The 13,524-nt window shown below is 38.3% G+C and overlaps 2 protein-coding genes across 2 annotated transcripts; one reads left to right on the top strand and one right to left on the bottom strand.

Moving 5' to 3' along the window:
- Positions 1–8: 8 nt before the first annotated feature.
- On the bottom strand, positions 9–1,543 carry LOC132796978 (alanyl-tRNA editing protein Aarsd1-B). The gene is made up of 3 exons (XM_060808366.1): positions 1,394–1,543; positions 559–1,340; positions 9–498 (listed from the first exon to the last, which is right to left on the bottom strand). Exons 1-3 carry the CDS (start codon positions 1,430–1,432, stop codon positions 9–11), a joined length of 1,311 nt encoding a protein of 436 aa, XP_060664349.1. The 5' UTR covers positions 1,433–1,543.
- Positions 1,544–2,671: 1,128 nt separating this feature from the next.
- Positions 2,672–7,753, top strand: LOC132796578 (sodium-dependent neutral amino acid transporter B(0)AT3). Its single transcript, XM_060807797.1, is given in 8 exon segments — positions 2,672–2,989; positions 3,590–4,002; positions 4,057–4,074; positions 4,076–4,368; positions 5,202–6,159; positions 6,220–6,423; positions 6,485–6,906; positions 7,423–7,753. Coding segments are annotated over 7 exon segments (2,187 nt in total). The 5' UTR covers positions 2,672–2,989; positions 3,590–3,912; the 3' UTR covers positions 7,625–7,753.
- Positions 7,754–13,524: the final 5,771 nt, after the last annotated feature.

Here is a 13,524-nt window from a genome sequence, read left to right as displayed (position 1 = left end):
GTTCCATCTTAGGATGCACTCGCTGGCTCCACCGCTGTCGCTGCCTTCTTGGGCTTGTAATGTGCCTCGAGCAGCGCTGTGCATTCCTCGATCTTGGCCAAATTGTTGATTTTACCCTGGAAATTGTTCTCTTTGCCATTGCCTTTGCCCTCGAGCAGTTCGAGGAATTTGGGACCCATCTCCTGCACTACAGCAGGATCACCACGCAACACCATGTGTCCCTTGGCCGAACTGCCCGCTGCGACGCCCTCGGAGACGGTGAGAAAGTAGAGAATGTCTTCGGGCGCATTGCGCAGCAGTGTGTTGATAAAATCCACTTCGATGCCGTCGCGACGATGCAGAGCAAAGTACTTGGGACGCTGTGCCTTAGGCAGTTCCTCCAAACGTTCCGCCTCGGCTGTGGCAAAGTCCTTGAGCAGCAGCTGAAACGACTTGCGTGTGCTCTTCACATTCTGCTGCAGCTTTTGCACTAGCTCCAAGTGTTGCGACGCGCCGCCTCTGTGGAATAGACTGTGTTAAAACCGAATTTAATTGAATCACGATTGGTGGCAGACTCACTTGAGTGCCGCTGTCAGTTGCTGTTCGCGTTGGAAGACCTCGCCCAGCTTGCGCAGCGCACGCTCACCGACCACAAAGTGGACGTGGACGTTTGTCTTCACCTTCTCGGCGTAGAGCAGCTTGATGCACTGTAGCTGCGACAGATTGGTGACGTGGGTGCCACAGCACATGTTCGACTCGATGCCAGCGATGCGCACAACACGCGCCAAACCCTCATGATCCTTGGGCAATCCACGCGGTGCCCGTGCATCCTGAAACTCTAGCGCTGTGGCCGGATCGACGAGCACAACGCTGACTTCGCGTCCCTCGCGTATCAGATCGTTGGCCTGACGCTCAATTAGGTCTAGCGACTCGCGACTGATCAGATGCGGTGTGCTCAGCTGTATATGCGAGACACTCTGGCCGAGATTCCAAGATGTGGTATCGTATTTGAATTCACGATCGAAGAGCGCCGTTATCAAATGCTGCCCCGAATGCTGTTGCATGTGATCGAGACGCCGCGACCAGTCCAGTTGCTGTTGCACCTCGCTGCCTTCCTCGAAACTGCCCGGGGACTCCACAAAGTGCACCGCTGTGCTGCCCTTGCGTTGCACGCTGCGCACTTGATGGCCATTGATGGTGCCGTAGTCACAGGGCTGACCGCCACCCTCGGGGAACAGTATCGTGTCCTCACAGATCACATTGAAGCCGCGCAGCTGACGTGTCTCTCCGTTGTTGCGGTTGTCATCGTCGGCCACCCAGTCCAGTGTCGCAAAATCGCATGAGACGATTGTTGTCTTGAACTGCAACAGGGATTTGTAGTGCAACAGGGATTTGTAGGGATTATGGTTTCTACCTGCTTGAGGAAACTGTCTTCCTGGCACTTGAATACCATGTTGTCGGTTGTAGTTTCAATTGCGTTGTGTCTATGTGCTTGGGTTAATTATGAAATCGTTTTTGGCAAACGTTGTAAACTTTACAGCGCCATCAGCTGGTGAGCAACAACAAACTGTGCGCCGATTGTCAATGCATTTATATATCGATAGTGGCATATCGATTTTGCTTCGCAAATAATAATTAATCAATCAAATTAATTGTGTCCATTTTATGGGATTGATACCTTTTTAAATATAATTCACATTTCGTGAGGTTTATTAAAATGTCAATTTAATTAATTAAACAACGCTGAAGAAGCTTTACCGATTTTTGCTATAAAAATACTTAAAAGTACAAGAGGGGCTTTTCGAAATGTTCGATACTTATCTATTGATATCGTTTTTTTTAAATTCGCATTTTTTTTAATCAATATTTAATATCAAAATTTTCTAACGGAAGTCCGATCAGTTGGTGGCTCACACTCAAATGGAGACAAAAAGTGTTATATTGTTTAAAATGAAGCGTTTTATTGTTTGTGTTTTGCAAATATATCAATATACCAATTGAAACTGATGATTGGCATTTTGTGGTCACACTTGAATAAAACAGTTATAATGCAAAAATCTGCAAGTGAACGCCATTAAAGTGAAGTGAGTTGAAAAAAAAGCAGCATTATTATATGTAAGTCATATTTTCGTTTAATTTTAAGTGCAGTATGAATATCTTGAGTAAGTGCTCGCGAATTTTTAAAATTGCAACCGTTACACACACATATGTACATCTGTTTAACAGCTGGCCTAATTTGTTGCTGGCCCCTTCGCTGCTTCGGTCTTTATGTTTACATTAAGCATTTCATTGATAACCCCAGTTGCCTCCCGAGCCCCGCAATGATGCTTGCCATTGCCATCCTTTTCGGTCTGTCGGTTCGCTGTCGTGTTTTCGTCGTTGACTGCGCGCGCGCTTAATTGAGCAGCAACAGCAAGCAGAAGCTGAATGCTGCGACAGCGAACAACGACTTTTGTGTCTGTCAGCTCAACAGTTTCTTGCCAACGTCCTGCAGTTTCAGCCGACGCAGCAGCAGCAGCAGCAGCAACACGGCGCGTTCTTTTTGCGTCTCCGTTGCCAGGTTTTACATTGCTTGCGCGTTTCCTACGTTGACTAGCTTCTCATGTAATACATACATACATTAATTTTAAGTACGCGCATGTATGTGTGTCTGTATGTGTGTATTTACTTTTTGTTACGTTTTGCGTGTAGTGTATATGTATATTAAATGAACATCTGTGCGAATGGTGGTTAATAAAGTTTAAGGCCTGTTTACCACCCACTCCCACCTACGCGATACACGTGGAATACACAGTTAGTCAGTCAGTCAGTCAGTCAGTGAAGCAGGCAATCAGATGCTGCCCTTTGGCATCTCGCTCTGCCCGCTAAACTCCCCCGCTTTGGTATCCTCGTAGTTACACGTTATATAAGGCCGCAGCACAAAATTTGCGTGTGCATACATAAGTGCCAGCCGAAAAGTAGGCAACAGAAATTTTCTTAACCAAACGTGCACACTTAATACAAACAAACGGTATACATTAAATAAATAAACAATTTACCACTTTAATATTTAGGCAAAAATTGTCGATTGATGTGTATGCATGAGGACAGTTAATAAAAAAATCGTTAAATTCTATATGTAAGTAACGAGCATAGTAAAAGGATATGTCAGCACTGCGATAATCAAGCTAAAATGAGGGTTTTCTATGCGAAAATTAACTAAAATGAAATCCATTAGCCCAGCTTAAATGAACTTAAGCAAAGAGTAGAAACAGTAAACAAAGGACTGAGTGCCGTAGTAATGGGAATATTGTCCATCTAATCAGTCAGTGCAATTGAAACTCTCTCTGTGTCACACAAAATTACAATTGTTGTGGGTGGCCATTGTGTGTGTGTGTGGATGTAATGTGGGTGGTTGTATGTGAAGCTTCAGTTGATTGATTTATTATGGTCGAATGTCGCACTGTCGCACGCTTCGCAAATAGAAGTCAATCAGTTTATGTCCTGTGTGTGACTATGGGTATTTTAACATATATTGCATGTCTGTACTGTAGATTGATTAATTGTTAAATGCATGATATCTTTAATTTTGGTTTAGATATATCCATTATTTGGCTCACCATTTGTTTAGCACTCAACTGCAATACAAAAATACAAATACAATAGAAAGTGAAACGACAAAGCGCAGCAGCAACAAAATGGCGTCCATTGATATTATTGCTTAGCGCACAAAAGTATGCAACGAGAATGTCGATTGGGTCGTCGTTAGTTACGCGCGCCGCATAGCTAGCAGCTACAACACTCGCACACGCACATGCACATGCATATCAAGTTGACCGATTGAAAATCGCAACAAAAAAAAAACGCACTCGTAAATTAGCAATAAATTAGACAAAAAACCAAAACAACAACAAATTTCAAAAAACAACTTTTACTCGTTTGAATATAATAAATATGGCAAATACAGCGCAACTGTTGCGCCGTCAAAGTTCGCGCGATATTGTGCTCAAGAGCCAAAAGAGCATCGATCAATTGGAGCTGCGGGTAAGTCATATACTAAATATTAAGTAAAATATATTAATTGAATTGCATTTTAAGGAGTTACGTGGTCGTTTGGGTGCCCAAGGAGCATGGCGTCAGTCATCATCATCACACCTCGCTGCATCATCACCATCAACCGCTCTATGGCGCCACAAATCAGGGCTTCATGTCCGATGCCTTCGATGAGTCATCGGAACTGGAGCAGGAGCCACCGTTTGGCTCCGATGCTGGCACCAGCAAAACCAAGGCCGAGCTGGCCGCCGTCGTTGAGCAACAGCAGCAGCAGCAGGACATCGTTGAGGGCGAAAAGGAGGGCGAGGAACGCGAGAGCTGGGACAGCAAAATCATGTTTCTGCTCGCCACCATTGGGTGAGTATGCGAAATGTTAAAACTACGAGAGTTTTGTGCTGCTCAAGCTCAGTGGAGTGGTTCAAAATTTTTAACAGTCAGTATTTGATTTTGCAATTACTTAATCTTTAATACTATAATCATAAATTTGCCTCGGAAGTGGATCGTAACTATTCCAACTAACTAGTTTCGAGTTTTACTATAAAATCTTCTTTTGGTGATTCAAAATCAAATTTGAAATGTACCGAAGTGGTTCAAGAGTTTGAACATTATTCAAGCTGAAGATTAATAAGTGGTTCAAAAGCATTTTCAAAGATGTTTAAAACCGATTTAGCACAAGAGTTTGAGGTATGAGGTTTATTCAAGCTGTAGACTGACAAATAGAATATTAAAGTTTCGAAGTGGTTCAAAGACATTTCGAATATGGCTTAGAACCGATTCAGCACCTGAGTTGAAACATTATTCAAGCTGAAGATTGTCAAATAGAATATTAAAGTTTCCAAGTGGTTCAAAGCCATTTCAAAAGTGGTTCAAAATCGGTTCAGCACTTGTGTTGGAACATTATTCAAGCGGAAGACTGTCAAATAGAATATTAAAGTTTCCAAGAGGTTCAAAGACATTTCAAAAGTGTCCTCGAACCGGTTCATCACAAGAGTTTAAAGATTATTCAAGCTGAAAACTGTCAAATAGATTTTTATTTTATTTTAATTGTCAGGCTTAAAGTTTCGAAGTGGTTCTTAAGCGGTTCAACGCTAAAACTTTGTATATTTTTGAGCTATTCCTCTAAACTTTCAAGTACATATTTATGTTTACTAATGAAACCTTCGGCTATTGTTCAATTTCTTCCCTCCCAGCTATGCGGTTGGCCTGGGAAATGTCTGGCGCTTTCCGTATCTGGCGCAGAAAAATGGCGGCGGCGCCTTTCTGGTGCCCTACTTCATAATGCTGTGCATTCAAGGGATACCGATCTTCTATCTGGAGCTGGCGATTGGCCAGCGACTGCGCAAGGGCGCCATCGGAGTGTGGAGTCAGGTGTCGCCTTATTTAGGCGGCATTGGCATCTCGTCCGCTGTGGTCAGCTTTATTGTGGCGCTGTACTACAATACGATCATCGCTTGGTGCTTGATCTATTTGCTGCACAGCTTTGAATCGCCGCTGCCGTGGGCCGATTGCCCAACGCGTTTGTACAAGAATTACACGTACGATCATGAGCCGGAGTGTGTGGCATCGTCGCCGACACAATTCTATTGGTATCGCACCACGTTGCAGTGCTCGGAGAGCGTTGATCTGCCGGAGAGTTTCAATTATCACATGGCGATTGCATTGATTGTGTCGTGGTTCCTCGTCTACATCTGCATGGTGCAGGGCATCACATCGTCCGGCAAAATTGTCTACATGACTGCCATCTTTCCCTACGTGGTCCTCATCATATTCTTCTTTCGCGGCATCACACTCAAAGGCGCCGCCGATGGCGTTGCGCATCTGTTCACGCCACGCTGGGAGACGCTACTCGATCCTGTCGTTTGGCTTGAGGCCGGAACTCAGATCTTTTTCTCGCTCGGCTTGGCTTTTGGCGGCCTGATTGCGTTCAGCTCGTACAATCCGGCGAATAACAATTGCTATCGCGATGCCATTTTGGTGTCGTTGACCAATTGCGGCACCTCAATGTTTGCCGGCGTCGTTGTGTTTGCCGTCATCGGGTTCAAGGCCACGGCGACCTTTGATCGCTGCACTGAGGAACGCGCCGGACTCGTCGCTCAGAATCGCACTCATAATCTGCCCATTTGCGATCTGGAGCAGGAGCTGGCCAATGTGAGTGGTGTTTGACATGGTTTGGAATGTGAAATATATTTGATATTTGATACTTTACAGAGCGCTTCAGGCACTGGACTCGCTTTTATCATCTTCACTGAGGCCATCAATCAGTTTCCGGGCGCTCAACTTTGGGCCGTGCTCTTCTTCCTCATGCTCTTCACGCTCGGGATTGACTCGCAATTTGGCACCTTGGAGGGCGTCGTCACATCGCTGGTGGACATGAAACTGTTTCCCAATCTGCCCAAGGAATATATCGTTGGCGTATGTCTTCACATTTTTTACTCTTACTTCATCGTTAATCTCTCTTTCGTTTTGTTTGCAGGCTCTTTGCTTGTCGTGCTGCATCATTTCAATGTGCTTTGCCAATGGCGCTGGCAGCTACATTTTTCAGCTAATGGACAGCTTTGCCGGCAACTTTCCGCTGCTGATCATCGCGCTTTTCGAGTGTCTCTCGATCAGCTACATTTATGGCGTGCGTCGCTTTTCCGATGACATCGAAATGATGACGGGCTCGAGGCCGGGCTTCTATTGGATGTTCTGCTGGAAGTATTTGTCGCCATGTGCCATGGTCACCATTCTGCTGGCCTCGTTCTATCAGCTGGTCACCGAGGGCAGCAGCTATCCGGCTTGGATCGCTGCCAAGGGCGCCACCGAGTCCATGGAGTGGCCCCATTGGTGTATTGTCATTGCCTTTGCCTTGATTCTGTCGTCCATTCTCTGGATTCCACTGGTTGCACTATTGCGGTAAGTCATCGCAATGTTAATATGAACATTTAACACTTAAGCGGTTCATAACCGATTCATTATCATTACATTTGTACTAGTTTTTATCTCTAAATAAGTTGGCATAACTGCTAATTTCACTTTTCTCACATAACCGTAACCTTAACCGGTTCATAACCGATTTATTATCAGTACACCTCAACTACGTTGTATCCCATCCCATGACCGATTCACCCGATTCATAACCGTTTCATGAATATCAAGAATTTATTTCAAAATATTTGAAATGTAACTCCATGAGACATATCTAGCTTAACAGTGCTCCCATAACCGATTTGCCCGATTCAACCGTTTCATGACATACATAAATACATACATATATACAAATATATTAAGAATATATTTGAAATGGTAACACCGTTAAGTCAAGTCATAACCGTTTCATTGAGATTTTGATTTTGGAATGATGCAATAGTTAAATGTACCAAATAACCTCATTTCGTCAATGAAAATTTGTTTGTCATGCAACGCACGCAGCCTGTGCGGCATTAAAGTGGTGGAGGACTCGGATCCCGCCTGGTTCCCCGAGGCGGAGCTGAAAGAGGTGCACGGCATTGTGCCGCATGAGCCAACTGAGCTGGAGCGCAGCGTTTTCTGCTTCAACATGGACGGGACGGAGGGAATGTGTTGTCCCAAATACGGATTGCCCGAGAAATCGCTCGAGGAGGAAGAGGAGTAGATGCAGACACAGAAGGAGAAGAAGAAGAAGAAGCAGACATAGTAGCAGATGCAACGATGACAATAAAATGATCAACAACAACAACAAACAAATCGAAACGCAAATGCGACTCACTGTAAATACGGACAGCCAAGAAAAAAAAAAGAAAAGAAAAAGCAAAAGCAAAACTCGCTCACCGAGCGTCGGTAAACGACATTTAATACCCTAACTCTGTGTATGTAATATGTTCCCAAAGACTGCGCTAAAGACAAAACAACAACAGCAACAACAAACATAACAATAACAGCTAAAAAGAAAAATAAATGTAATAATAATAGTAACAACAAAAAATGAAAAATGGAGAAACGAAAACGAAAAGTGAAACAGGAACAGGCAGCAAAGCAAATGGTGAACTCGACGTCAAGTGTGCGGTTTCAACAACAACAACAACAAATGGAAATCTAGAAAATATTTCCGCATAACTTCATTAGTATGTTCAATACACACACACACACACACATGCACTCGCAATAATAATTATGGCAGACAACAACAACAACAAAAACGACAGATAAAATTAGTAAGCCAAATAATAACAAAAGTAAGTTTGTTATTGTTTTTGTATTTGTTGTCTGTGAAATGCATTCCTCGGTATATTACGGTATATAATTTTATTGTGTGTTCGGCATTGTCAGTTTTTTTTTTGTTATGTGTGTGGTGTAACCCACATATCTTGTACTACGTACGTACGTCTTTACATATCCGATTTCGTATACCCGTCGTTGACCATATTTGCATCTGATTTCTACAAAAAAAAAAAAAACGAAACAAAAACGAACCCAAAAGCGAAACGAAACGAAGCGAAAAAGCAAAACGAAAAGAAAGCAAAGTTTAAGAAAGAATCGAGTTCTTCGGCAAGCCGAATATGCGATGCCCTTGCACACACGATTAGGAAAAGGAGAATATACTATGTATATGTATATGATATATATTCTACAGACACGATTAACAAAATAAGAATATATATATATATATATATATATATATATATATATATATATATATATATATTGCAAGGAAATCGTTTTGAACCCCGCAAAAGATTGCTGACTATATCAAATATACTATAATAAAACTATTTACTATATAGTTTATATATAACTATATAGTAGCTAACGTGTATCTGTATTATCATATCTTGTACTATTGTATGTTAAAGCATCTCCAAGCATTTAATGTTGTTTAGGTTTTGTAAACCGTTTGTGATTTCATCGTTTAACTTCTTAATGTTATACGTATTTCTATCGATAAAGCAATGCAAAATATCAAATATCAAATACCAAAAATACCATATCATATATTCGCTTTGGTTATATCTCTTTTGATCTCAGACAGAGCACCACCTACAAAACTAAAGAACATAACATACTTTACAGCACTGTCAGCTTTCAGTGTTGTTCATGGCAATAATTATTTGATAAGAGAAATCGAAACTCAAATCAGATCGCATTATTATTACATTTTAAGGCTAAACTTGACTAGCATATACCCTGTACCCGGCGTTTCAAATACTATATCATAAAAAAAATACTAGTTTGTTACACAGAAAGAGGCTTACATAATTCCTATGTTTAATCCAACATTTAGCTAGCTTAAGATCCGATGCCTGTTGCTGGGGGTAGAGGGTATTAAAGAGCATAAAGAACAATATATAAGTACTATCTCTAAGTGTTTCTAGATGTTTCTTTACGTTTGCCGATTACTTGTTATTGCTTAGAAGAAATGCTCTTTGATTTCCAAAGAAAATTTACGATCTGAACGTCGACTAACATATATATCAAATAATAATACTAAGATGAAGATGAAGATGAAAGTAGAAGCAGAAGCAGAAGCAAAAGAGACTAGTTAGAGAGAGCCAAAAGTGATAAAGAGCCAATGTAGTTTATTACCCATGAGTTCCGGATCAGTTTTAGAACACAACACTAACTAACTAACTAACTAACTAAGCGGGTATGCTGAATTAGATTGAAAGAAAAACAAAAACAAAACCAAAAACAAAGAATTCCAAATGCAAACGCAATTGTATTTTAAAATGCCTAACAAATTGAAAAACGAAACCGTTCATCTTTAGCCGAAATCGATTCAGTCAATCGATCGAATGTATCGAATGTACTACGAATGAGAACTCTATACATATACATAAATCGGGAGTGCCGATAATAATTATTATATATACATACTGATAAGGATACGAATATCATCGCATATACCAAAACCAAACCAAAAAAAAGAACTAGGAAAAAGAAAAGAGAATATTCTATATTATATGAAATATACATACATATATATTATTATTATATTATATTATATTATATTATATTGTATTAAATTATATTATATTGTATTGTATTGCATTGTATTGCATTAAATTATATTACATTTATGTGTGTTGAATGTGCAAAACAGCAAAAACAAAAAAAAAAAGCAGAAAACAAAAAACCATAAAGCAACCAAGAAAAACCAAAACAATGAAAAATCAATCGATTTATTTACTGTATATTTACACATATAATATACAAAGTGCATCTATCTATACATATAGTATATATACACATATAATATATATTTAACTGTATTAAGTGTTATCGATGTTGACAATAATTATGAAATGCGGTTTTAAAGCCATATACAACCATATTCCCCAAATTCACAACAATCTCTATATTCCAAATTAGGAAATCCGTATTCCAAAAACCGAAATCGAAATCGAAACCGATAACGAAACCGAATCGAATCCAACCCACAGTTCGCTCCACTTATACAATTATTGAAACGAAAGTAAACAAACAAAGCGTAAATCCAAAATTATAAAGAACATTTAAAACCAATTAAACAATGATGAAGTAAAAGAATGAACTAAATGTTTAGCTTAAGACGCTCTCATCTTCATTATGATGTGTTTTGATTATAATAATGAAGTTGAATTTCGATTGTGTTGCATTTGTGATGATGATTATTGCATTAGTGTTTTGGGAATAATTTTTGTGCTCTTTTCTATTTAACTATTTTTTTTAGATTTCATATATAAGAACTTTTATGCACATTTAGTTTACATGCATAGTTCTTTGTCTTAAAGTCATTTATATTATTTAAAAAATAAAAAAAAATAAAACATAAAAATAACAATTGTACTGATCACCATTAAAGAATATTAAGTAAACTATGATCTATGTTAAAATAATGACGAGTACGCATATGGTGTATAAAGTTAACTTCGATATCATTACGACTATGTTGCAAATTTGCTAATGATGAACCATAACAATAATTTACCTAATGACAATAAAGAAATTGTGTAAAAAGTTCAACAAAATGCGGGCTTTGAATTTTTCTTCGATCTATTAAATTTATTTTATTATTCATTTGATTTAGTAAAGGCTCTAAACTAATTTATTATTCTATGTTTTTCGGAAGAGAAACTCTTTAGGAGAAGTATTCAACCTTATAAAAAAAACTTTGATTTATTATTATTTGAATTTACTCTAGTTCTAATTTACATATTTTAGTTTATCAAAGGTTCTAAACATTTCTATTCTAATATTTTGTAAATGGGAAATTCTGCATAATAGGTATATAACCTGACTAAAACAAAAGCTTTTATTTTGTTTAGTTTTGCCTATTTTAATTTACTTTAGTTTTAATTTCTATATTTTGGTTTATCATATAAACAATTCTGTTAATAATGTTGATTATTTTTCTTTTCTTTAATTGTTTTTTTGTTCCAATTTCCAATTTGACTATTCTAGTGAAACCCTTTATGAAAGGTACATAACCTCACTAAAAGAAAATCTTTACTTTAGTACTTATTTAAATATTTTGGTTTTTAAATGGTTTTAAGCAATTCTCTTGATAGCTTTGACAAATTTGTTTTTTTTTAATTTACTTTAGTTCTAATTTACTATTTTTTTGTTTTTGCAGAAGCGAAACCCTTTATGAGAGGTACATAACCTCACTAAAAGAAAAGCTTTACTGTAGTTCTTATTTAAATATTTTGGGTTTTAAAAGATTTTAAACAGTTCTTTTGATATCTTTGACTTTTTTTTTTATATTTACTTTAGTTTTAGTTTACTATTTGACTATACTATTTTTCTTTTTGTTTTTGCAGAACCCTTTAAGAGAGGTACATAACCTCACTTAAAAGCTTTTATAGCTGTGAAGCTATTAACAGGAAACTTGTAAGCTTTTATCGCTGGAAGCGATGCGGTTTCGGACTGTGGTTGTGCTTCTGGTTCTGGTTCTAACAGCATGACACAGCGGCAATGTTTGGCTGCAGTTGTTGCTGTTGCAGTTGCTGTTGCTGTTGCACATGCCTAACGGTAAGTAATAACGCCACTGACTTGTCCAGCGTGCCGCGTTTTAGCTCCTCCTGGCCTTGTGTTGTCAGCGAAGCGCAACATGCGGAAGCCCAAAGTGCTGGCCAAGTGCTGACCAGAAGCAGCAGCTGGGAGGAGATGGAGATGGAAGGTGGTGTCTATTAAACAGGTAGTTTGGGGCTGTGGCTGTGGCTAACTTGACTGATAAAGCCATAGAGCGTTGGGATTGCGCGCCGCCAAATTAGCGGAAAATTACAACGTGCAACAAGTTGCAAATGCGGCGCGTTGCACGTTGCGCGTTGCGCTAACTTGCCTAGAGGCAGCAAGCAAGCATATTATATACATACATATTTTTTTTTTATCATGTTATTGTTATTGTTTCTCGTTGTTTGCGGCTCTCCGTTGATTGCACACACAAATTCGCAAAATGTTTTGCATAAAATGTTAATGCAAATGGAAAAAGTAAATGTTAATGGAAATGGAAGTGGAGAACTCAGCGAGGCGAGCACAATTAAACAACAAAATCAAAATCAAAATCAAAATCAAAAACCAAATTCCAAAAAAATAACGTACAAAAAAACATGCAGCCTAACAATTGACGAAATTTGTAGTCAGCTGGCTGAATTGTGGTTGTTGTTATTGTTGATGTTTTTGTTGTTTCTGTTGTTGCCGCGACACCTGCACACAAATTGTTGGCATAGTTTTTGTGGCAGCTCCAACAACGACAGCGACAACGACAACGACAATGGCAACAGCAACAACAACGACAACAACAACAATTTTCTGCAGCCGACAACTCCAATCGATCGATAACAGACATGTTAAATGGTAGGCCAACGTCGACAGCGACGTCAGCAGCGACGACGGCAGCGACTGCGACTGCGTCTGCAGAGAAGTGAACAGTGAGCCACTGACCATAAGTTTGACATATTTATTTGTTTTTTTTTTTTAATTAGATAGAATTTATTTGTATTATTTAAAAACAAAAATAATATTTTCTTTATTTTATTTTGAATTATTTATTTGTTTTTAAATTGTATATTCTATTATTATGATTTTTTTTATTTTATAGTTTATTTGTATTTTTTAATTACATAATTCGAAAATATAAAATTTTTTTTATTAAAAATTTATGTTTTATATTTTTCATTCTTTTTTATTTAAGTGTATAGTTTATTTGTATTTTTTTATATTTGTAAGTGTAAATGATTTATTTTTGGATTTTATAGTGTTATCCCAGCGATAAAATATATCATTAACATTAATTACGTATTGAGTAGCTTAGTCCATTTGCGTGTACATTTTATAGTTATATATATAATATTAGTTATTATTCGTTTGCTATAGGAACGATATTTCTTATTTGAATAATATTATAATTATATAGATTTTATTTATATTATTTGAAAGTATAAATAATATATTCTTAATTGTATAGTTTATTTTTATTTTCTATGAGTATTATTTTATAGTGTTATCCCAGCGATAAAATATATTATATTAACAGTGGCTTAGCCCATTTGCTTGTACATTTTATATAATTTTATA

The sequence above is a fragment of the Drosophila nasuta genome, chromosome X (genome assembly GCF_023558535.2).
Source record: "Drosophila nasuta strain 15112-1781.00 chromosome X, ASM2355853v1, whole genome shotgun sequence".
NCBI classification, from domain to species: Eukaryota; Metazoa; Arthropoda; class Insecta; order Diptera; family Drosophilidae; genus Drosophila; species Drosophila nasuta.
Note: the sequence above shows the minus strand (reverse complement) of the source record. Positions and strands in the feature narration are given on the sequence as shown.